This window comes from Corythoichthys intestinalis, chromosome 16, assembly GCF_030265065.1.
Source record: "Corythoichthys intestinalis isolate RoL2023-P3 chromosome 16, ASM3026506v1, whole genome shotgun sequence".
Taxonomy (NCBI): domain Eukaryota; kingdom Metazoa; phylum Chordata; class Actinopteri; order Syngnathiformes; family Syngnathidae; genus Corythoichthys; species Corythoichthys intestinalis.
Genome location: NC_080410.1, coordinates 36,689,850 through 36,716,651, shown reverse-complemented (window position 1 = coordinate 36,716,651; position 26,802 = coordinate 36,689,850). Strand labels below are relative to the sequence as shown.

The 26,802-nt window shown below is 38.0% G+C and overlaps 1 protein-coding gene across 2 annotated transcripts in view; it reads right to left on the bottom strand.

The window, feature by feature from the left end:
• The window catches only part of baiap2l1b (BAR/IMD domain containing adaptor protein 2 like 1b), a 60,574-nt gene that overhangs the window by 1,032 nt on the left and 32,740 nt on the right, over positions 1–26,802 (bottom strand). For both annotated transcript variants that reach the window (XM_057860771.1, XM_057860770.1), the window contains 7 exons: positions 21,099–21,233; positions 13,289–13,441; positions 13,056–13,211; positions 9,893–10,007; positions 9,603–9,819; positions 4,232–4,294; positions 3,944–4,160 (listed from right to left, as the gene is read on the bottom strand). In XM_057860771.1, the coding sequence (XP_057716754.1) occupies positions 3,944–4,160; positions 4,232–4,294; positions 9,603–9,819; positions 9,893–10,007; positions 13,056–13,211; positions 13,289–13,441; positions 21,099–21,233 (1,056 nt within the window). The remainder of the gene's footprint in view (positions 1–3,943; positions 4,161–4,231; positions 4,295–9,602; positions 9,820–9,892; positions 10,008–13,055; positions 13,212–13,288; positions 13,442–21,098; positions 21,234–26,802) is intronic.

Below are 26,802 nucleotides of genomic sequence, written 5' to 3'. Positions count from 1 at the left end.
GAAAGACTTGTGACTTTGTATATTGTGACTAAATATTGCCATCTAGTGTATTTGTTGAGCTTTCAGTAAATGATACTGTAGCCATGCCCAACTGCATGATGGGAGGTGGAACCATGACTGTGCATAGTGCTACCAATTGATATATCTTCTCTGCGTTGGGAAATAACAAGGTGTTAAGAAAAAGATCAATTGCTACCTTGCTTCCCCACATTGCTTCCCATGATATTTCTAATCGCAGGGAGAGGGATTGTAAGGCTTCAGCCAATTAAAAAAAGGCTCCAAAGGCTGCCAAAATTCGCGCTACTCATTTTACGCTGCCTTTTATCTCTCTATATAGGTAAAACGGCACCATTACAGATTGACCGCGACAATACGTGAGTGGTTCGTGCAGTGCATGCATTAATTGCGTTAAATATTTTAACGTGATACATTTTTTAAAAAAATTAATTACCGCCGTTATCAGGATAACAATAATAATGAGTAACATCTTATGTCTGTAACGTTAAATACAATTAGAAAATGATTTAATTAAAAAAATATATATATTAAAAAAAAGGCATGGCCGATATTTTTTTGTCGATTCCGATACTTTGAAAATGACGTGATGGGACTCCGATCGATCGGGAAATCTCTACTGATTACCATATTTTCTGTACTATAAGTCGTACTTTTTCATGGTTTAGCTGGGCCTGCAACTTAACTCGGGTCTTGTTTTTCCCCCACACTGATAGCTGCGACAATAGTGTTCTAGGCATGCCCTCTACTTAGAGTTGAAGTTGTTTAGAAGTGATACAGAAGATAAAGACTAAAGTATTTGGTGGGGATTTGCTAATTGTTACATTAAAATACGCTGATTTAGCCTGTTGTTCACCATTTCATTGTTATTACTATAACTGCGGAATGAAATTCTCCCCAAAAAAGGTGAGACATTTCCCCCCCCCTTTAGTACAGTACAGCAGTTAAGTACAGGGTAACACTTTGACAGTGGCGTCATAAAGAGTCATAAATTATGACATTCATGAGCATTAATGAATGCTTATAAGATGTCATCCTGCAAATTTGGTCACTAACTCCATTTATGTCCAATCCGCATCTTTTACATCCATTCAAAAGTGATCCAATTTGCCGAGTGACACTTAATGAAGTTTTATGACTCCACTGTCAAAGTGTTACCAAGTACAGCAAGTACAGTAATGATTTTGGAGATACAGTGGTACCTCTACTTACGAAATTATAGGTCGTCCCTGAGTTACGAACGAGTTCCGTTCCTAGGCTGGGGATGTAACCCGAATTTCCGCGCAAGTCTGAATTAACCCTTGAAAGGGAACCTTGGACTTATAGGCTCTAATAAGCCACAAATGTTCTCTTTTATTAAACTATGTTATTAAAAACATAAAATATTACTATTGATTTAAAAATCTATAATATTTTGTACATGTTTTGACCTACGGGGGGCACCATGTTTTATGCGAGCAATGGAAGCTCGGGGTGATGACGTACATAATTCGATTTACGCAGCGAGTACTTTATTACCTTTTCCTTGCCTCAAAATACTTTTTGCATGTGTTTCCCTCTCATACTTCTAAGCATTGCGTTTTCTTGTGGTAGCTTTAAAGCAGATTGTTGATCTGTTGACCACATTAGTCATGTAGCATATTTGAACTACACTAATTTGGTATTACTACGTTTAAGCATTTTCTTAAGGCATCTTTAGTATTTTCTGCCTGTATGCATCTAAACAAAACAAGCCGAAAGCGCATGATAGTACGTTGGGTGCCAAATTCGCCTCTCGTAGGTTTTTTCGCAGGTGTAGCACATTTTAGCAGAACACAGTTGTCGGTTTATTTCCCTACTCTCGTCTCATCTCGTCCTGTCTTTCCTGTTCTTTTTGCTTTTGCTGCTCGTTTCGTGAAATATCGACAGTGTTGTCACGCTCATTAATGTTACTCTCTGATTCAAATTGAAAGGGATGACATGTTTACGTCGCTAGAGTCATACTCTGGAATACCGGTAGCGTAACCATGTGACGTCACCGCCCTGCGACGTCAACAACAATGGCGACTTACTAGTTAAACTAAATTTACGAATTGTATAAAACATCAAGAGGGTTTTTAATCTAAAATTATTTTAACTCATAATATCTTTTAAGAACAACAAGCGTTGCTATCCGTGGATCCCTTTAAGTACCTCTAAATACAAAATAGCTGTCCAAAAACATGTATTATACATCATATTAATAAGATCAAGTAAAAAATAATATATTGTGAGGTATGTTGTGTTAAATGCAGTTATATTGAATGACTATTTAGGCTTTTTTAAAAAAAAAAAAAGGAAAAAAAAAAACAGGCTTTACTAGCAAGTCAGTCGCTTTGCTGAGAGAAAAGGGCGCTATGGAAAGGGTAGGGAGGCGGGAGAGGGGGAATATTATGGCCGCTCAGGTTGCCTCTCAATGCGAGCCTGCCGTCCAAACTAAAAAAAAAAAAACTGATCGAGGCAGCAGCAGCATGAGAACATGGAAGTCCGAAAAAGGCGCATTGTTGGCGGCCAGGAGAGAAATGGAGGTTGGTGTGGGCGCTTCTCGGGCGGACACATGAGAACCGGAGACTACAGTGGGTGGCTGCTTGAGCCCAGTCCGAAAAAGGCGCTTTGTCTGCGGCCAGGGGAGAACCGGAGGTTGTGGTGGGCGTCATGACTCTCCCAAGCCGAAAGGGCACTTCTCAGGCGGACATATGAAAACCGGAGTGGAGGCATGGCAAGAACTAGGTACTGTTACTTGACTAAAAAAACAACAAAAAAAACTGGAGACTGAACGGCAGAAGAGACTTAGGCGTCGTAAAGTCAAAATAGTGTAAATCGTATACGTCGTAAACCAGGGACTACCAATAATTGGTTCTAGAAGTAGTTTGCTAAATTGAAAATTCTGTAAGTAGAGACGCGTTTTCCATGTAAATGCCCTAATCGTTCCAAGCCCCCCAAAATTCCGACCAATCTTTTATAATGCATAACAATGCATCATAACATGCAACAAATATACATGTTTCAATTAGATTGTTGCACAATAAGTATATAATCTGAGTTGTACATCATGTAACAAAACAAAGAAAAGTTAATAGACTCATGTAAAGCTGTCGGAACACGAGGGGCGAATGAAGAGGACGCTGGGACACACCCATACACATACAGCAAGGCCAATTAAATGCCAGGAATGCCACTGTATTTTTGCCTTTCCTCTGAAATGTATTTCGTAACAGGCAATATTTTCTCGTTGAGACGTGTCTTAACCTGAATATTCTGTATGAAGGCACGCGAGGTACAAATGTACGAGGATTCTGCTCGTTTAAAAAGGTATCGCTACAACTGCAAAATTATGTATGAAAAATGGCAAAAGTGAAGTGTCTTAGAAATATTTTTTACTCAGTTGTATTGAGTAGTTAAGCCAAAAAAAAAAAAAAAAAGCCACTCAAAAATAAACAATTTACAAAAAGGCAAATCTCACCAAATGAAACACTGAGTTGAAAAAAAAAAAAGGTGAATTTTGAGATAAAATATGTAAAAGTCGAAGTTCATTCTGGATCCAGAATATTTAACTCACACCTTTTTTGTTTGTGTATATTATGGGACTTTTTCTAATTGCTCTCCAAATCTGTCCCTGCAGTTCTCTGTAGTGACCACAAGATGGAAGGAAAGGATTTTAATTTACTTCCAAGACCATCTTGGATTTACAGTAGGAAGAAAATCTGTATTAAGGTGGATGTGTAATTCTATCACACATAAAAGAAAAATTAAATTTAAAAAAGTTTGACAAATTAAGATTATTCTTTCTTTGGAGGGTTTTCTATCTGTTGAGTGCTTGATTGTTCTTGATAACAAACCAGTATGGGAGCATTTTTTTGTTCCTGCATTCCAGAGGGAATGACGACTGAACACTGATCCCACGACTAACCGTGTGGTATTCGGAGGACGAAGTTGAGACGGCGGACGGTGTGGGCGAGTGCCGCCGGTGGTGGTTGGCGGTGGCGAAGGTGCTGGCGGACGTCTTGGCGGCGGCGCGGTTGTCAGCATAGTCCTCCGGTGGGAGGATCATGGTGGCCTCATCCGTTTCCGTGTCTTGGTGGTGCAGGTTGACCACGCTGCGGCTGCGGTACGGCGCCGCCGACACGCTGCCGTTTGATGAGTGGTGAATGATCATGTTTCAGGGCCATTGTGGGTGTGTTAGTGGGAGTCTGCTTACCTGTTGTTGTTCACGAGCGGTTCCGAGAACGCGCGGCAGTATGACGAAGGGAACCAGCCCCTCCTGGAAAACATGATGATATATATATATATATACACTCACCGGCCACTTTATTAGGTACACCTGTCCAACTGCTCGTTAACACTTAATTTCTAATCAGCCAATCACATGGCGGCAACTCAGTGCATTTAGGCATGTAGACATGGTTTAAGACAATCTCCTGCAGTTCAAACCGAGCATCAGTATGGGGAAGAAAGGTGATTTGAGTGACTTTGAACGTGGCATGGTTGTTGGTGCCAGAAGGGCTGGTCTGAATATTTCAGAAACTGCTGATCTAGTGGAATTTTCACGCACAACCATCTCTAGGATTTACAGAGAACGGTCCGAAAAAGAAAAAATATCCAGTGAGTGGCAGTTCTGTGGGCGGAAATGCCTCGTTGATGCCAGAGGTCAGAGGAGAATGGCCAGACTGGTTCGAGCTGATAGAAAGGCAACAGTGACTTAAATAACCGCCCTTTACAACCAAGGTAGGCAGAAGAGCATCTCTGAACGCACAGTACGTCGAACTCTGAGGCAGATGGGCTACAGTAGCAGAAGACCACGCCGGGTGCCACTCCTTTCAGCTAAGAACAGGAAACAGGCTACAATTTGCACAAGCTCATCGAAATTGGACAATAGAAGATTGGAAAAACGTTGCCTGGTCTGATGAGTCTCAATTTCTGCTGCGACATTCGGATGGTAGGGTCAGAATTTGGCGTCAACAACATGAAACCGTGGATCCATCCTGCATTGTATCAACGGTTCAGGCTGGTGGTGGTGTAATGGTGTGGGGAATATTTTCTTGGCACTCTTTGGGCCCCTTGGTACCAATTGAGCATCATTGGAACGCCACAGCCTACCTGAGTATTGTTGCGGACCATGTCCATCCCTTTATGACCACAATGTACCCAACTTCTGATGGCTACTTTCAGCAGGATAATGCGCCATGTCATAAAGCTGGAATCATCTCAGACTGGATTCTTGAACATGACAATGAGTTTACTGTACTCAAATGGCCTCCACAGTCACCAGATCTCAATCCAATAGAGCATCTTTGGGATGTGGTTGAACGGGAGATTCGCATCATGGATGTGCAGCCGACAAATCTGCACTAACTGTGTGATGCCATCATGTCAATATGGACCAAACTCTCTGAGGAATGCTTCCAGCACCTTGTTGAATCTATGCCACGAAGAATTGAGGCAGTTCTGAAGGCAAAAGGGGGTCCAACCCATTACTGGCACGGTGTACCTAATAAAGTGGCCGGTGAGTGTATTTTTAATCATTGTCACTTAGTAGTCTTCAAAGGGCTAAAACTGCAGCAGAAATTTTAATTCCCAAAACATTTTGGTGTTCACAAAGGTTTTATGTTTCACTTTTGTTCAAATTAAAGGGACAGACAAGACCTTGATCATGCGCATCCCAGCGGAAAAAATCCTTTTTAAAACCGTGAAAATGCACATAATTTCATCGTTTCTGTGTGTAGTAGTGGAGAAAAACATGAGAGCCAATATTTTGCAGGAATGGGCAAACTTTCTTGTCAGGCATTTTAAAATGCTAGTGCTAATTCAGCCCATCAAATGCAAATATCTAAGATTGATTACACACGGTCCTATGAGTGCCTATTGATGAAATAAGCTTTAAAGCAACACTTGGTAGCTCATCAATTTTGGTCGATTTTAGAGACGCCGGCGGACAAAAGCAGTAGTGTTTTGCTTTAAGGAAGACTCCGGTTCCCATGAGGACCAGCGCACACCCGAACAGTGTTGTAAAATCATCAATAAATCAAAAATTTAATCTCCCGGTCGCCCTGTTTGGGAAAGTGTCACGCCAGCGAGTGAAAGCTGGGGGAAGTGACGTATGCCGTAAAGCAGTCAGCACATTTGTATTTTTTTTTTTTGTGTCTGTGGCAGGGTTCTTGCCACACTCCTCAAAGTTAATTAGTGCCGGTGAAAACGATACAGACTAGTGCTGCAACGATTAATCGATTAACTCGAGCAATTCGATTAGAAATTTTGCTGCTTCGAGTAGTCGTTTAATTACAGTGGCGTTGTAATGGTTTGTTTTGAAAGTGTTTGCATTTAGTTTTATTGATTTGGGTGGATACACTGCCCTCAGGTGGCAACAGTGAATATGATATAACTCATTTCACATGGCTGAATCAAGCTGCTCCGTTAAGACCAACATAAGCTAAGTTTTTGTTTGAGCTAATGTTTTTTTTATAATGCATTCATAATTTAGTTTATAAGTATATGTAACTATTTTTTGTGGGACTTCAACCATTTGTTAAGAGCACTGAAAAAAAAGTTAGCATTTTATAGCATTTAAGCTAGCCAATTGTTCTTTTGTTGTACTACTCATTGATTGATTTATTTTATACCGTTTGAGGCTCAGGTCAGGTTTTTAATTTTTTAATGTTCCTTATCCGATTACCGATTATTCGAACTACCGTATTGGCCCGAATGTAAGACGGCCCTGATTATAAGACGACCCCCTCTTTTTTAAGACTCAAGTTTGAAAAAAGACTTTTTGAACACCAAATTAATTTTTATACAGAAAATAATTACAGTACATCCGAAACAAATGATTATAACAATATATTTGAGAGAAAAAACATGTTATTTTGCCTCATTCAAATCTTAATATCTGAACAATTAGATATATATAATTAGATAGGGGATACCCAGGACTTGAACTGCATCTATTCATCTTTGTTGCTTCATTTCTAATTGTGTATCATATTGCCTCTGTAAAGCCCTTTGAGACTTCTGTTGTGATTGAGGGCTATACAAATAAAATTGAATTGAATTGAATTGAACAATTAAATATGTATACTAAAGTGCAATCACATTCGTAAATGAATGGCCTCTGGTTTTTGAAATGTAAATACACCAATCTGTTGTGATAAAACAACAAAATTACAATAACTGCATTAACCATCAAATTGAAGTCTAACTGTAGTCTTGAAACAAATCTGAATAAGGAAAAACATTGCAATAAAATAAATAGGACTGTCAAAATTATCGCGTTAACGGGCGTTAATTAATTTTTTAAATTAATCACGTTAAATAATTTGACGCAATTAACGCACTAGGCCCGCTCAGACAGATTTAAATGTCAGTACAGTGAAAGGCCAACTTGTTAATTGTGTTTTATGGAGTTTTTCCGCCCTCTGCTGGCGCTTGGGTGTGACTTGCATATGTTATGTGGCGTAATGTCGCCCTCTACTGGCGATTCAGTGCAGCTGATTATTTGGGTTTCGGCACGCTTTTCTGACGTAATTATATGTCGACGCGAACTCACACTAATAGACAGTGCTATTCAGACTAGCTAACGTCCGCATCCAGTATTCAGTGGCAGTTCTCATAGTCCCATCACACTGTTTGTGTCTAATACATGCATCGCTTGTGAGTTATATTCCTCCTTTGTTTATATTCATGAGCATTAGATAGTTATTGATGATGTGTATTTGAATTTGTTCACATATATGGTGAAATGCAGTTACATTGTTAGATGCTTGTGAGCTAATTGGCTAGTGCTACTGCTCAAATGGACACGTGTGTGTACATTTTATGTTATTTTGTGATTTATGCAAGTTATTGACACATTGCCTTGTTATTTTCAGTTTTACAAAAATACAAGAAACGTGCTCCTGTCAAAAAGAGATGACTTCAGTAAAGCCCATGCAACTTTGCCACACCGTCTGATTTCTTTTTGGAACTTATGTTCGCTATCTGTCAATTTGTGTACTCACACACATTGAGGACAGAATAGGGCTACTAGTTTATTTTTTGATTGAAAATTTTACATATTTTATTAAAACGAAAACATTTAAGAGGCGATTTAATATAACATTTCTATAACTTGTACTAATATTCATTTTTTAAGAACTACAAGTCTTTCTATCCATGGATCACTTTAACAGAATGTTAATAATGTTAATGCCATCTTGTTGATTTATTGTTATAATAAACAAATACAGTCCTTATGTACCGTATGTTGAATGTATATATCCATCTTATCTTTCCATTCCAACAATAATTTACAGAAAAATATGGCATATTTTATAGATGGTTTGAATTGCGATTAACTGCGATTAATTACGATTAATTAATTTTTAAGCTGTAATTAACTCGATTAAAAATTTTAATCGTTTGACAGCCCTAAAAATAAAATAATGCAAACTGGTTAAACTTGGGAGTAGCTGAGATATGTCATGACAGAACATTGCTTCAATGATATCTGGCGCCATCTAGCGTCGTGAATGGGTATAATGTCTAGACCGTGAATATAAGTCGACCCTCTCTTTCAGTCTTATTTCAATGCAAAAAACACTCTTATATTTGGGCCAATACGGATACTAATCCATCAATTAATTGCTACTAAAATAATCGATAGCTGCAGCCCTAATACAGACCCCCTTACGATATAAAAGCGGTGTCATTCAACTAGTTGTCAGTCGACATATTATCACAAATGTTATGAAAATATTTTATAAAGGTTGAAAAGTTACCTAGTGTTACTTTAAAGGTGCCAGGAAGTAAAAGCAGGGTTCATAGAAGTCACAGAAAGTGACATATTGAGTAGGTACAGACAAAATAAATACTAAGTGTCTATTTTTTTTTTTAGCGACTTCTTACCGGCTTAGAGTTAATCAGCAATTGTGTATTGTATGTGTGTAGCGATGGCTGCACTTGAAGCGGTGTCATTTTTTTCCCACACTTTGTACAACCGTATTTTACGTGACTGTCATTTATACTCTGTGTTTTTTATTGCTTTAGGATATGGAACAATTCAAATGTTTAATCGCACGAGAGTCTTGAGATAAATCGCAATTCATCGCTTTGTTACGTAAATAATCTAATAATGAATTGAAATGTAGTACAGTGTTTTCCGAACTATGGATTTTTTCCATAGTTTGGCTGGGCCCGCGACCTACTCAGGTGGATATTATATCATTATTCCATTACAACAAGCCCCTCCCATTACAAATGAATCAGACGTCTATCGCCATCAATATCAGTCGGTGAGTTAATGCATGATTAAATGTCCTCCTCATGTCGCTACTGAGCCACTCCCTCCACGTATGTCAATATTTGTACACTCGATGAAAATCCACATCAGGAGCCTCTATTGTCACTTTCAATGGAAGTATGAAATGAAACGTGAAGTGTTTCACATTCTGTAAAGATGACGTGACTTTGTGGGGACGCAGCCAAGGTGAGTTGCCCGGTTACATTATCAGAGCTTCCGACAAAGAAGAGAGAGCACAAAAGCCGAACCTGGCTCAGAAGAACGCAGATAAGAACCTGGGCTCGTAGCCCATACTCACTTTCCGTTCTTCTCCATTTCGCCGTACATCCATCCATCTTTCTCCTCGGGTATAAGCAGAATGATGACATCTCCCTCGTCGAAGCTGAGCAAGGTGTTGTTGTTGCCAGCCGCGTGGGGGAAGATGGTGCGAACCCGAGGCCTTTTTACTACGTGATTGAGGCCCGTGGCCACTGACACCGACCGGGCCAGATTGTTCTCCCCGTTGCTATCGTGGTCTGAAGCCAAATTTGAAGAATGTCAACATGAGGCGGTGAGAAAGAGAGCTGATTGGCGGTGTGTTTATACTACCTGTGTTGTTGTTGCTCGTTCTGGTCCCGCTGGGAGTTTTGTTGTCCGGGGTAAACATGCTCACGAGTGGGCTGACGTGAGCCTTCTGAGACGGAGCGGGTGGAGCTGAGATATTCTATCGCACACATGCAGGCATGCTTATGTTAGTAAATGAGTACTAATATGCTAGGAACTATGTTGAAGTAAGTTGAGAAGCTTAATTTTGACAAAAGCTGTATTTTAGCAACACCTTTGTGCTCAGGAACTGTGTTGAAGTGCCTCTTTTGACAAAAGTGGTTTTTCTTTTGGCACCACCTTTGTTCTAAGGAAATAGACTAAAGTGCCTCATTTTGACAAAAGTAGTGTTTTGCACCACTTTTGTGATGCTGAAATATGTTGAAGTGCCTTACTTTGACAAAAGCAGTGATTTGAGGTCTTGAAGTGAGTGCAAGAGCATAATTTTAACAAAGTAGTGTTCTAGCACCATTTTTTTGTGCTAAGAAACTATGCTAAAGCGTCTCGTTTGGACGATAGTTGTGGTTTCCTACCACTTTTGCACCAAGGAACTATGTTGATGTGAGTTAAAGTGTTTCTTTTTGATATTAAAACTGTTTTGGCACCATCTTGTGACAAGGAACTGTGTTGAAGTGCCTCATTTTGACAAAAGCGCTATTTTAGAAACACTTTTGTGCTAAGGAACTGTGTTGAAGCGTAATTTTGACAAAAGTGTTTTTTTTTGGCACCACCCTCCAAGTCCTCTGTTCTAAGGAAATAAGACTGAAGTGCTTCATTTAGACAAAAGTAGTGTTTTGTACCAGCTTTGTGTAGCTGAACTATGTTGAATTGCCTTACTTTGACAAAAGCAGTGTTTTGAGGTCTTGAGGTGAGTGTGGGAGCTTCATTTTAACAAAGTGTTCTGGCACCATTTTCTGTGCTAAGAAACCATGCTGAAGTGGCTCGTTTGGACAATAGTTCTTTCCTAACTCTTTTGCACTAACGAACTATGTTGATGGGAGCTAAAGTGCTTCATTTTGATTAAAAAAAAAAAAAAAACTGTTTCGGCACCATCTAGTGCAGACATGTCCAAAGTCCGGCCCGGGGGCCAAATGCGGCCCGTGGTCAAATTTCATCCGGCCCCCAGCCTCTATCATAAAATCAATAACATCTGGCCCACACACAGACTTAATAAATTGGTCTGCAGTACTGCAACCAGCATATGAAGTAGCTTACACACGAAATGCTGCTCCTCATTTACCCACTAAAAGGCAGCAGCACTTTAACCCTTTATTGCCAAACGTATCACATTTGATACACCTAAAATTTCATGATTTTCAGACTTAAGAATGTTGACATTTCTTTTTGAAAGAAAAAAAAAAAAAGATGGATGCAAGTCAACACATGCATCTGCAGGTTCCATGAGAAAAAAAACATGATTTAGCATGGGTTATAGGTATTAGAGCGCTTATTACACATATTTATTTTGACTTTTCTTTTCACAAATTTGAAAAAAAAGTTTCATTAGGACCTTATTTTTTCAAATTTTGGGATTCTCTGATAATTGCTTCATGTTGCAGGTATGTAAGGGCTAAACAACTCCATGTGACCCTCTACTTGCAATTATCTAAAATGGCGACAATCAACAAAAAAAAGTTGAATGTGACGGCCGACGGCCGAATTTCTTCACTAAAATACGCAACAACTGTGTCTTGCCTCATTTGCAAAGAGACAGTCACTGTTTTTAAAGATTTCAATGTGAAGCGATATTACCAAAGAATACACGTTGACATGTACGACAAGATTACAGGGAAGATACACAGCGAGAAATTGAAGCAACTTGAAGCTAGTTTAATTTCACAGCAGTAGTATTTTGCAAGAGCCCGAGAGACGAAAGAGAACGCTGCAAAGGCTAGTTGCGAGATTGTTGAAATTATTCATTAAAAAAATAATAAAGCAAACGTGACACACTGAATGGCTTGCTAAAATTTGCTTAAATATATTGTTCTACGTAATGGACGTCAGCCAAGATCGGCCCCCCACATTTTTACTACGCCAAATCTGGCCCCCTTTGCAAAAAGTTTGGACACCCCTGATCTAGTGATAAGGAACTATGTTGAAGTGCCTCAATTTGACAAAGTAGTTTTTCTTTTGGCACCACTTTTGTTCTAAGGAAATAGACTAAAGTGCCTCATTTTGACAAAAGTAGTGTTTTGTACCACCTTTGTGCTGGTGAACAATAAGTTGAAGTGCCTTAGCTTGACAAAAGCAGTGTTTTGAGGTCTTGAGGTGAATGTGCGAGCTTCATTTTAACAAAGTAGTGTATTGGCACTATTTTTGTGCTAAGAAACTATGCTGAAGTGCCTCGTTTGGACGATAGTTGGGGTTTCGTACCACTTTTGCAATAGTGAACTATGGTGATGTGAATTAAAGTGCTTCATTTTGATAAGAGAACTGTTTTGGCACCATCTTCTGATAAGGAACTGTGTTGAAGTGCCTCATTTTGACAAAACTAGTTTTTTTGTGCACCATCTTTGTTCTAAAGAACTACACTAAAGCGCCTTATTTTAATAAAAGTAGTGTTTTGTACCACCTTTGTGCTGCTGAACTATATGTTGAAGTGCCTTACTTTAATAAAAGCAATGTTTTGAGGTCTTGAGGTAAGTGTGGGATCTTCATTTTAACAAAGCAGTGTTCTGGCACCATTTTTTTGTGCTAAGAAACAATGTCGAAGGGCCTCGTAGTGGTTCCCTCCCATTTTTGCACTAACGAACTATGTTGATGTGAGCTGAAGTGCTTAATTTTGATAAGAGAACTGTTTTGGCCCCACCTTTGTTCTAAATAACAATACTAAAGCGCCGCATTTTAACAAAAGTAGTGTTTTGTAACATTTTTGTGCTGCTGAACTATGTTGAAGTGCCTTACTTTGGAAAAAAGCATTGTTTTGGCACCACCTTTATACTGTATATTAAATTATTTTGAGGTGCGTGAGGGAGCTTCATTTTAAGTGTTTTGGCACCATTTTTTTGTGCTAAGAAACTGTTGAAGTGCCTCGTTTGGGCAACAGTAGTGACTTTGCACCACTTTTGCACTAAGGAACTATGTTGATATAAGTTGAAGTGCTTCATTTTGATAAAAGTACTGTTTTGGCACCATTTTGTGCCACTGCACCGGCTGTTAGGCAACATACCAAGCTGTGCCGCGATGGTGTTGGCGAGGGCAACGGCGTGATAGAGACGGGCGTGCGCAGACCCTCGATCATGGTGACGACACTTTCGGGCATGTCGGTGGCGTCGTTGCACTGGTCCTGCCAGCTGCTCAGCTTCGCCGTCAGGATGTCTCTTGCCTGACCCCAAAAACCCCCCCAAAACATTTATTAATCTTCCATGAGCCGAGTCAGGTGACAGCAAGTCGACGTGTAACCTTGTCGTGGAATGACGCGATCTGATAGGAGAACATGCAGTGTTTGTCAACAAGAAAGCAGAAGCGGCGCTTCTCCTCCAGCAGAGCTTCTTTGCAGCCGTCGGCGATGAAAAGCTGCATGTCCATTTGCCGGTTGGTTAGCGTCTCCAAGCACTGACGACACACATACGCTGTTTGAGTCAAACTTCACTCGTTTGTTGCCATTGAGGCGATCATTCAATGCCAGTCGTCTCAGTTAACAATCCTCACACTGGACTTATCTTGCTGTCCATGCGCTTTGTGGATCGGCGAGACAAGCTGGACTTTTTGACGGAATGGTCTCGTAAAAGGACGGATAAAAGGGGGCAAGACAAGTACTGTGTGTTATCTACAGAAGCAGACGACACTTAAGATAAGTCGAGGCTGTGTGTGTGAAAGTTTATAAATAGCCTTAGAGCTGGGTTTGATTCACCTTGTCGGGATTTTGTGCGATAGAATCAGAATGAAGCAAAAAAATAAAAATAAATAAGAAAAAAATAAAACTAGCCATGCTTGTTTGTACATTACAATACAGTATACCAAAATGGACATTTTTTTTTTTTTTACCACAATAAAACGTGGTAAACGTTTTAAAAATTAAAAATTAAAATTAAATAATTAAAATTTATTTTAATATGATGAAGTTCCACTTTTTACTGTATAAGTTTCACATTATAACGAAATAAATTTCACGTTTCAAGATAAGTTCTAAGCGTTTAAACATAAATTTCATATTTCAATTAGGGCTGCAGCTATTGAATTTTTTAGTAGTCGATTAATTGATGAATTGGATAGTTTGAATAATCGAGTAATTGGATAAGGAACATAAAAAATTAAAACATCTGAACTGAGCCTCAATCTTAACCTGCATAAATAAAATAAATAAATGAGGATCTAAGTACAACAAAAGAAATATTAGCTATCTTACATAGCAAAAGTCAACTAGCTTAAATGTTATAAAATGCTAAGGTTTTTTTTTTTTCTAACAATGCTTTTAACAAATGATTCAAACACATATTCCCACAGAAAACAGCTAATAATATCAATAAACAAAATTACGAATGCATTAAAAAAACATTAGCTCAAACAAAAGCTTATGTTAGTCTTAACAGGGAGCGGCTGGATTCAGCCATGTGAAATGAGTTGTGTCATATTCACTGTTGCCACTAGAGGGCAGTGTATCCACCCAAATTAATAAAACTAAATGAGAACACTTTCAAAACAAACCATTACAACGCGACTTTAATAAAAGCAAAATTTAATTAGAATCATTTTTGTAATCAAATTACTCGAGTGAATCAATTAATCATTGTAGCATTAATTTCAATGTTGCATGTTTTAACGAGGTAAATTCTGTATTAAAACTAGGGCTGTCAAAATGATCGCGTTAATGAGCGGTAATTAATTTTTTAAATTAATCCCGTTAAAATATTTGACGCAATTAATGCACAAATGCCCCGCTCAAACAGATTAAAATGAGAGCACAGTGAAAGGTGTACTTGTTGTGTTTTTCAGAGTTTTGCCGCCCTCTGCTGGAGCTTGGGCGCGACTGATTTTATAGGCTTCAGCACCCATGAGCATTGTGTAAGTAATTATTGACATCAACAATGGCGGGCTACTAGTTTATTTTTTGATTGAACATTTTACAAATTTTATTAAAACGAATCATGAAGAGGGGTTTTGATATAAAATTTCTATAACTTGTCTTTTAAGAACTAAAAGTCTTTCTATCCATGGATCGCTTTAACAGAATGTTAACAATGGTAATTCCATCTTGTTGATTTATTGTTATAATAAAGAAATACAGTACTTATGTACTGTATGTTGAATGTATATATCCATCTTGTGTCTTATCTTTCCATTCCAACAATAATTTACAGAAAAATATGGTATATTTTATCGATGGTTTGAATTGCGATTAATTAATTTTTAAGCTGTAATTAACTCAATTAAAAATTTTAATCGTTTGACACCCCTAATTAAAACATGATAAATTTGACATTTCAAAAGTGAGCTTTTTCACACTCTAATGTGGTAAGTTAGCAGGTTATATGTGTTGTGTTTCAACTCTGTATTCATCAAAACAAAGCAATTCTATACTATAAAGACATAAAATGTTATCATCGTCAACATATTGTCTAACTTTTGACTGGGGAAAAAAAATCAGTTTTTAGCATATTGTGTTTGTAATTGAATTTTATACAATGCTGCCAGTCAAATCCGACAATTTTGGCTTACTGCCAATATAGAAAATCTTAAAAACATACCCAAAAAGTGCATTAGGTAAAGATAATACCACAAATTAACTTCGGAAGGTAGGCGGCATCATTCTTGCTAACAACACAACGAGAAAGAAGGCGTGTGAATTTTTAGAAATCTTTCTCATACATAACACTAACAAAACCAAAGCCATTTGTCACCTGCGGACATCACAACAAGCCTGTTCTCACGGGCGACCTGTGATTTATATAAAGTGTGATGCAGGCTTGTTCAAGCACAAAACTTGTAATGATGCGCATTGGGATAAAGTCTGTGCATGTGTGTCTTGGTGGGGTTTGCGTCAGTCGGGTTGTTCAACCCACTTTATTGACAGAATACATAAAACTCACAAAGATTCACAAAGACACACTCAGCCCCGCAGCCTGACTGGATCGATCGATGTGAGCGAGGTTATGTAAGCGCTGGACTCTTCCAAATAAACAGAAAACTTCACTCCTTAAACAGTTCAGTTCAGATGTTTTTTGGCATGTAATGTTGAATTATTTGTCATTAATGATCGCCCAAAAATTATTTGTTTGAAAACAATGATTGACCAATTATTTTGCAAAGAGCCGACTCATTGGTTCATATTTAAAGTACTTTATATTACCCTGTGCTTAACATTTTAGCTAGAAATGTGCATGTACTTGAGCCAAAAACAATGTGCAGAGAAAAGTTGTACTATGAATAAGCAACTGTATGTCCAAAGAAGAAATAGAAGATGTTAGCAAATATCTCAGATTGATTACAAAGATAATCAGGGCTGCAAACAACGATTATTTTTGTAACCGATCAATCGGCCAGTTCATTAAACGATTAATCAGATAAATGTCACTATATTTTAAATTACCTTCACACTTTAACTTAAGGCATGGTGTAAGTAACAAAGAAGACAAAATCCAATTTCAAAGCACACTCTCTTGTATGACAATTTAGTTTCAATGAGTTTGTGTTGAGGCTCTAAGCTGTTATATGAATGGGTTTATATGTGTGGTTTCTTAATAAAAAGAAATTTACTATCAACTTTACTATCTAACGATAACTCAAGCTCTAAAATGCTTCTCCAGAACACAATACAAACGGACACTTAGGACACTTATTAGCATAATCGCTAACTAGCTTAGCCCTCAATGATAATTAGTAAAGTCTCATCAACAAATAATACAAACAATACAATTGGCTTCATTTACTCACCTTTGGTGGAGGCACACTGGATCTAACAACATAAAAGACAATCTAGCTCTCGACATTTCGTAATATTATTGATTCAGCAGCCCAACCTGACTGTAGCAGACTAGCAGTGAACTCTCTCTCTCTCTTGCTCTAATCACTGGCACGCGCGTGCAAAGCCTCCCATTACACCCACACAAGGAACCAAATGGGACTGCTCATAGCTGCCGGCAAAAATTAATTTTCAAATTCGTTGGCAACTAATTTATTAATTGATTTTTATCGATTAATTGTTGCAGCCTCACTAAGAAGCTAGTTTGGATGGTAAGATGTCTGAAAATTGGCAAAAATGTGAATTATTTTCCTAAGTAAAAGCTGATTTTTTTTCACGCGCTACTTTGACCTAACAAAAAAATAATGAATAAATCTAATAATTAGGGTTGTTCCGATCATGTTTTTTTGCTCCCGATCCGATCCCGATTGTTTTAGTTTGAGTATCTGCCGATCCCGATATTTCCCGATCCGATTGCTTTTTTTTTTTTTGCTCCCGATTCAATTCCAATTATTCCCGATAATTTTTCCCGATCATATACATTTTGGCAATGCATTAAGAAAAAAATGAATAAAACTCGGACGAATATATACATTCAACATACAGTACATAAGACTGTATTTGTTTATTATGACAATAAATCCTCAAGATGGCATTTACATTATTAACATTATTTCTGTGAGAGGGATCCACGCATAGAAAGACTTGTGACTTTGCATATTGTGACTAAATATTGCCATCTAGTGTATTTGTTGAGCTTTCAGTAAATGATACTGTAGCCATGGCCAAATGCATGATGGGAAGTGGAACCATGACTGTGCGTAGTGCTACCAATTGATATATCTTCTCTGCGTTGGGAAATAACATAAGGTGTTAAGAAAAAGATCAATTGCTACCTTGCTTCCCCACATTGCTTCCCATGATATTTCTAATCATAGGGAGAGGATGTAAGGCTTTAGCCAATTAAAAAAAGGCTCCGAAGGCTGCCAAAATTCACTCTACTCATTATACGCTGCCTTTTATCTCTCTATATAGGTATTACGGCACCATTACAGATTGAGCGCGACAATGCGTGAGTGGGTCGTGCAGCGCATGCATTAATTGCGTTAAATATTTTAACGTGATACATTTAAAAAAAAAATAGTTTCCACCGTTATTGGGATAAATTTGATAACCCTACCTTAAGCCCAAACTAAAGACTCTGGATGAGTGTAACATATTATATCTGTAACGTTAAATACAATTAGAAAACATATATATGTTAAAAAAAGGCATGGCCAATATTTTTTTGCCGATTCCGATACTTTGAAAATGTTGTGATCGGACCCGATCGATCGGCATCATCTCTACTAATAATATTTACAATTGAAAAGCGACCCTCGTGAGGAAAAGCAGCATGAAAAATGAAGTTATATATATATATATATATATATATATATATATAGTATAATTTCAAGAATTTAGACAAGTTTGAGTTGAAGAACGAACGATTAATCGGTTATCAAAATAGTTGTTGATTAATTTGCGAATCGATTGGTTGTCGATCTAAAATATATAAATATTTAATTATATTTAGATGATGAATTAGGATTTTCCCAATTTTTACATCTGTATGCCTCTTAATACCGCTTAACTATATGGTCGCGCGTTGAAACGATTCGTATCAAAATAGTGTTTAATTGATATACTTAATCGATTAATCATGGCAGCGCTAGCCTTTAACAAAGTGTAAACACTAGTGCTGCAACGATTAATCGATTAACTCAAGTAATTCCATTGGAAAAAAGCTTCGAATCAAATTTTGCTGCTTTGAAGATTCGTTTAATTCGAGTGACGCTGTAATGGTTTGTTTTGAAGGTGTTGCATTTAGTTTTATTGATTTTGGTTTATACACTGCCCTCTAGTGGCAACAGTGAATATGCCATAACTCGTCTAATATGGCTGAATCCAGCTGCTCCTTGTTAAGACCAACATAAAGTATGTTTTTGTTTGAACTAATATGTTTGTTTATGCATTTGTTATTCAGTTTGGACGTATATTTAGCATGTTTTTGTGTGTCTAAACGATTTGTTAAGAGCACTTAAAAAAAAAAAAAATAACGTAGGCATTTATAGCATTTAGGCTGGTGGAAAATTATTCTTTTGTTGTACTTATATCCTCATTAATGTATTTTTCTTTTAATCTCATTTGGGGCTAAGCTCAGGTATTTTATTTTGAAATGCATGTATTGCTCTTGTGAAATGAAAGTGCAATGCTGCATAGTTTGAAGAAACACCTTATTTTGTATTCAAATTTAATGCTCTTTTGAAAGTGTAATCTTACCAAGCCAAAATAAATATTATTGCAAGTTTGTTTTACATATCCTTATACTTTTATTCTGTTAGTTTTTTCTTCTATAACACATTAAATGTTCGTAATCAGATTACTTGATTATTTGAACTAATTGATGGATTAATTGATGACCTAAATAATCAATAGATCCCACTCACGTGACGTCACAACCACGCCTCCGCGCCATATTGTCCGTCAGCTCGTCGTATTTACGCATTACCGCTACGTAAATTCCTATGGCGTGTTTTTCTGCTCGTTAACATTAATAATCAAAATGGTGAAGGCGTGTGGCGGTTGGTTGCAGTAACAGAGAAGATAGACGGAGAGACTTGAAGTTCTACTGTATTCCGAGAGACCCGGAGAGGAGAGCAAGATGGACTGCTGCAATTCGACGAGAAAACTGGGCACCAAACGATCACCACAGATTATGTAGTAGTCATTTTATATCTGGTAAGATGCATTTAATATATATTTAGAGGGTTTTGGGCTGACAACCACAATTAAGATCATTGAGAGGCTTATCGCCGACAACATACAGTTTCATATTCAAGATGTTTATTTCTTCCGTCATCATTATTTTTTAAATAATATTTAGCTGGTACCAAGTGAAAGAAGCTGGCTTCGTCTACGGATCATCAGTTAAACAGGGGTGTCCAAACTTTTTGCAAAGGGGGACAGATTTGGTGTGGTAAAGATGTGTGGGGTTACCTTGGCTGATTTTCGTAGAACAATATATTTAAACAAATTTTAGCAAGCCCTTCTGTGTGTCACAGTTGCTTTATTATTATTTTTTTAAATTCATAATTTCAACAACCTCGCCTTTGTGGCGTTCTCTTTCGACACTCGGGCTCTTGCGAAATACTGCTGCTGTGAAATTAAACTAGCTTCAAGTTGCTTTAATTTCTCGCTGTGTATCTTCCCTGTAATGTTGTCGTACATGTCAGCGTGTCTTGTTTGGTAATATCGCGTCACATCGAACTCTTTGAAAACAGCGACTGTCTCTTTGCAAATGAGGCAGACACAGTTGTTGCGTATTTTATTGAAGAAATAGTCCAATATCCACCTATCCTTGAAGCGTCGGCCATCGCAGTCAACTTTTTTTAATTGATTGTCGCCATTTTAGAAAATTGGAAGTATAGGGTCCCACGGGGTAATGTTGCTTAATGTTGCTCTTAAAGTTTTTCAAAGTTTCGTGAGAATAGGCCGAGTTTCTGTGGACAACATAGTTGTAGATATTAGGGTAGCAGATGTCAGGCAGAGATGGCGAAGACAGCGGGTCGAAAAATATCGATTTAGGCATAAAATATGGATCTGGCGAATGGATAGACTGAAGCTTTTCCACATAACGCCTTATATGCAACGCATCCAATGAGTTTACAGCGTCTGAAAGCACCGGGGCTTCCATGAATTGCACTATAAATTGCACGACAAATTGAAACCATTGAGAATACGGATAAACAATGACGGACAATATGGTGGCCGGATACAGCGACACGTCATTGTGTGACGTTGGTGAGTGGGGTCTATAGCTGCAGCCCTAGTAAACACAAATCATTAAATAGTACACCTTCAAATGCTGTACCTCTATTGCCCCTTTATTCTGAAAGACAAAGTTCACCACTTCTAATCACACAACCTCTAACTTACACACATACACACACAAAAAAACAGCAGTCAATATTTTTCCGATTTCCTGCGCGTGGCACCCAGAATAAATTTGACACCCCCAGCACAGTTGGTGATATCGGACTCACAGTCTGAATTAGTAATGTTTGTTCATGAGTCCCTCTGTTTGTCAGTGAGTTGGCAACATGTTTTTTTCTGCCACATGCCAGATGACTTGTACTAGTGTGAACCTTTTGTCCCGAAACTTTGCTACACCTGCCGATGTGGCTCAGGTGACTTTGTGCATAATTATAGCTTAGCAAACATGAATAGACCTGTGTGTGAATGAGTCAAGTGTGTCCGCATCTGTCTCACCTCGCTCTCTTTGTTCTCATACTTGTTGGCGTTCTTGCCCTGGCTTTTCCTTCTCAGTTTCTTCAGGTCAGCCTGGGATTTCTCCAAAGAGTCCTGCTTCATCTTGTGTTCCATCTGGTACCTTTTAAACGTGGCCTGGAAAGAGCCGGGGCGCTAGACGTTAAAAATCAGACACTTTACTGACGTTTTTGTACAGATTGGTGAAAATTATTTGATACTGTGTAATTATTGGCACAGTAGTTTAACTAAAAACAACAATAGAGAACACCATTTTTATTGTTTTAGGTCGGCGCGAAATAAAAAACTGATCTCAGTTGTTGGCTATCATGTCAGCTTTGGAAGTATAGGGTCCTTGTTTTCTCATAGACAAGCTTCCGAGGCACTTCCGCTTTTCTGCTCACGACTTTTCCACGTTCTCTAACCAAAACAACAGTGGAGCTGGAGTGGCATCACTCATCAAAATCCCTCAAAAAAGACAATTTGGAAATACCGCATCCATCTGTCATCATCACGACATGGGAGAACAACATGTTCATGAAGGCAGATGTGGAACCAAGCCCGTGACACCACAAAGACCGGGTGTTTATGTAGCCATGCTGCCGCTATGTTACGGAAGGTATGTTCTTCCTATCCCTGCATTTTTATGTGTCCAGTGCTCCAAAAATACGAAAGCTAAACTCTTGCAGATGAAACGACTTTTCTTTGATATTGTTATTACGATTACGATTGTAATTATGATGATGTTTAATATCATTTACTACAACTACTTTACTACTGTGGCTGCAACACATGCTATCCGCTGCTATCCTGTTGCTAATCAGTACGTGTAGGATGACACCATTATGTTCAATTTGACTACAATTTTGTGTTTTGCGTCACAGCTGATATATCATTAGTTTTGCGAAATGAAGTTATACAAAAATAAAGAAATTGAAAACAAATACTCATCTACTACAAGTCATACATGGGCTTCTTACCATGAATGCAATTTTTTACAAGTTTTGGTTCATTTGTTTACAAGTGGAAAACGCTGTTAGGCAAGGGAAGAAAACGCGATGTGCCTCACAACAACACTTACTGTACGTTGATGGACATACATCGAGACTAAATGCTTTCTACTTTGATGATGGAAGGCTCGACTTATGCTCCACCTTAGTTACCGTATTGTCCCGAACATAAGACGGCCCTGATTCTAAGACGACCCCCCCCCCCTTTTTCAAGACTCAACTTTGAAAAAAAAAAAAAGACTTTTTCAACATCAAATTTTTATAGAGAAAAAAATTACAGTACATCTGAAACAAATGATTATAACAATATTAGGGCTGTCAAAATTATCACGTTAACGGGCAGTAATTAATTTTTTTAATTGATCACGTTAAAATATTTGACGCAATTAACGCACATGCCCCGCTCAAACAGATTAAAATGACTGCAGTGTAATGTCCGTTTGTTACTTGTTTTTTGGTGTTTGGCGCCCTCTGCGGACGCTTTGTATCCAAATGATTTTATAGGTTTGGGGAGTGAGCATGGTGTAATTATTGACATCAACAATGGCGAGCTACTAGTTTATTTTTTGATTGAAAATTTTACAAATTTTAATAAAATGAAAGCATTAAGAAGGGTTTTAATATAAAACTTCAATAACTTGTACTAACATTTATCTTTTAAGAACTACAAATCTTTCTATCCAATGATCGCTTTAAGAGAATGTTAATGATAATGCCATCTTGTTGATTTATTGTTATAATAAACAAATACAGTACTTATGTACCGTATGTTGAATGTATATATCTGTCTTATCTTTCCATTCCAACAATAATTTACAGAAAAATATGGCATATTTTATAGATGGTTTGAGTTGCGGTAAATTACGATTAATTTTTAAGCTGTAATTAACTCGATTAAAAATTTTAATCGTTTGACAGCTCTAAACAATATACAGTGATACCTCAGCTCACGAACGCTTAAGCTCACGAACTTTTCGCCTCAAGAAAATTAAATTCGCGAGCATATAGTCTCTGCTGACGAACTAGTTTTCGGCGGACGAACCAAACCACGCGGTCGAACAGCGCCACGAGAAGCTGACGCACGCCCACGGCGTCCCAGTTCGTCCCCTCCCTTTCGTTGAGTGCGGACGTGGTTTGTGTTTGATAGACATTTTGGACCATATTGAGTGTACTTTTGCTATTATGGGACCGAAAAAGAGTTACCTACAGTCATTATGGAAGGTGACTCGTGTTACCAATTCGCCCTCGACTGGTAATTGGCGGTGCTTTCAGCTTCCCACCGTAGTGAGAAGTGGACCGGCGAGTCACGTTGGCTCGTTGTCGTCGCTTGTCTTCGGTTCGCCCGATTTCCTCTCCAGAAAGGTGGCGGCGTGCATACAAACACCCAGAGGCGTCGGATGGCTTTTTGTGGGCACTTTTATTAACAACCAAAAGCATGTTTGGGACACAGCGCTGGAGTCTACGCTAACTGCGCACTTTGCCGGTAACACTCTCCTTCCAAACAGTACCTCCCTCCCTCCCTCCTCCTCCCACTCCATTCCATCAAGCCATCAACTACCATCACAAAGGTAAATAAAACGACTTTATTCTACAGTACAGTTTATTTCTTTAATTATAATACAATAGCACATTTATTATACATAAAATAAGGTATATTTTTGTGTAGTTTTAAGGCTTATGTAGTAGAAAATTATGTTTTATGGGAACCTGGGAACGGATTATTCTCATTTTAATGGTTTCTTATGGGAAATAAATGTTCGGAAGACGAACTTTTCGCCTTACACACACTTTCTGGGAACCAATTATGTTCGTGAGCTGAGGTATCACTGTACTGTATTTGAGAGAAAGCATGTTATTTTGCCTCATTCAAATCTTTATATGTGAACATTTAAAGATGTAAACTCAAGTGCAATCACATTCGTAAATGAATGGCTTCTGGTTTTTGTAATGTAAATAAACCAATCTGTTGTGATAAAACAACTAAATTGCATTAACTGCATTAACCATCAAAGTGAAGTCTAACTGTAACTGTAATCCTGAAACAAATATGAATCAGGAAAAACATTGCAATAATGCAAACTGGTTAAACTTGAGAGTAGCTGAGATCTGTCATGACAGAACATCGCTTCAATGGTATCTGGCGCCATCTAGCGTCGTGAATGGGTATAATGTCTAGACCGCGAATACAAGACGACCCCCTCTTTTTCAGTATTATTTTAATGCAAAAAACATTGTCTTATATTCAGGCCATTACGGTAATATTTTTCTAACAATTTTATAAATTGTGATTTATTGACCTGTTTTGCACATGCACCAATTGTTTTAAATTAAACAAAAAATTGGTTCATGTTGTCCAGAAGTTTTATTGCGATCAATATCTGCAATCAAAAAAGAATTACATACTATTTGTGTTTATATGTACATGTGTGACTATAACTATAATCTTACCAGATGAAAAATACCTTGCAGTATTTCCTTGGAACAAGAAAATCCGTGTTAGGCCTTCTGCATTCGGCAACTGTAATGTTCCTTGTAATTTTGCGTCATTTTGCTCACTCAAGTGGTCGGCGTATCAATCAACACCTCATGTTAACACAAGCTGCACAGATTGTTTGAATTTTGTCCACGAACGATCAACGAAGTGATAAGAACAAATGCACAGCATATAAAGTCCCGGAGTTTCATCTATGTCATGCTGAATCTCCGTTGGTTCCTCTGGTTTGATTTAGCAGTTTTAACTTTGTCTACACACTTCAACTGCACTTCATGTTGTTCTGTCTAAACCGGAAGTCCATAGCAGAAAATGTCAACGATGGCATCGACCATGTTTCGCTCAGGAAACTTGTCTATAGGTATTAAAAAACACTGTACTTCAAATATGTGCTTGTTTTATAACAAGAACGAGTGTGCCACCGCCCACTACAGGGTGAAGGCAGTGCATGCATGCCTTCTATTGGCTGATGTGTAACATGCAGGCAACACAGGCACCAATAAAGGCTAAACTATTCCGTCGCAATTAGCTAATCAGCCGTGATACAGAAAATATCAAAAATCAGGCTCCAAAGATCGATAGGTACCTGCCCATGCTACATAGCTACCAAGTTTCAAGAGGATGGGTTCACGAATGGCAGCTTATTAGTGCTTTAAAGTTAAATTCCACAAGAAGAACAACAACTACTTGAGTGGCACTTTGACAGGCCTTTAGCTTGTAAAACAAAAACTTCAAAATATTGACATACAATGAAGTATGAAAGAAGCCTTGACTGCAATGTTTATTTAGCACTTCACAAATGATATGGCTGGTTGTGTGCATGTAGTAACAATGTCATAAATAGGTAAACTGTGGGGCGGAAAAAGCTTGACCAGAAAGTTTTTGATTCCACATCCAAAAATGAGTTAAAAACAACTGTCAGACCTAAAACATTTTTTTTTTAAATCGCCCGGTGTAATATGGAGAAGTGAATGAAAAATATGTATGGTGTACCGCAACATAAACTGAATTTGTTTCATTACAGTGTAATTACAGCACATTAAGAATAATTGGAGGAAGTAGTGACACGATTACTCCAATGCTAATTAGTGTTTTCAGTCAGGTTTATGCGGTAAATTTCAAACAAACAAAAAGTCCCTGAAGTCCTCTTAATCTTTTGACATTTTATCAAATGTGCAGACAGTATAAGGCGCACCTGACTGTAAGCCACTACCCACCAAATTTGACACGAAAACTGCATTTGTTCATAAAAAAGCTGCACTGGACTATAAGCCTCAGCTGTCCTCACTGTATTATGGGATATAAACACCAAAAGATATTAACCGGAAACACTTTATTTGACAGCGGCATCATACGACTGTCATAAGATCAAATGAACCACCATGAACCATCATTGCTTCAAGAAGCTTCATTTGCCCATCACTGTTCCATTGGGGGAGACAGTCAACCTCTGCTGCCGTCTGCTGTCAACACTGTTGTTGTCCAACATGCCTCCTAGCATGCATTGCAGTGCTACAGATGTAAATAACAATCAAAATTCATGTTTAGTGCTAATTATTTCTTCAGTTACTGTTCAAGTTGCTTCATTAATTGCCAGTTATGGTATTATGTAACACTTTTTTTGACAGTGGCGCCATAAGATTGTCATTAGACTATCACAATTATTAGGGTTGTTCCGATCATGTTTTTTTGCTCCCGATCCGATCTCGATCGTTTTAGTTTGAATATCTGCCGATCCCGATATTTCCCAATCCGATTGCTTTTTTTGCTCCCGATTCAATTCCAATCATTCCCGCTAATTTTTCCTGATCATATACATTTTGGCAATGCATTAAGAAAAAAATGAATAAAACTTGGACGAATATATACATTCAACATACAGTACATAAGTACTGTATTTGTTTATTATGACAATAAATCCTCAAGATGGCATTTATATTATTAACATTCTTTCTGTGAGAGGGATCCACGGATAGAAAGACTTGTAATTCTTAAAGGATAAATGTGACTTTGTATATTGTGACTAAATATTGCCATCTAGTGCATTGTTGAGCTTTCAGTAAATGATACTGTAGCCATGCCCAAATGCATGATGAGAAGTGCAACCATGACTGTGCGTAGTGCTACCAATTGATATATCTTCTCTGCGTTGGGAAATAACATAGGGTGTTAAGAAAAAGATCAATTACTATCTTGCTTCCCTACA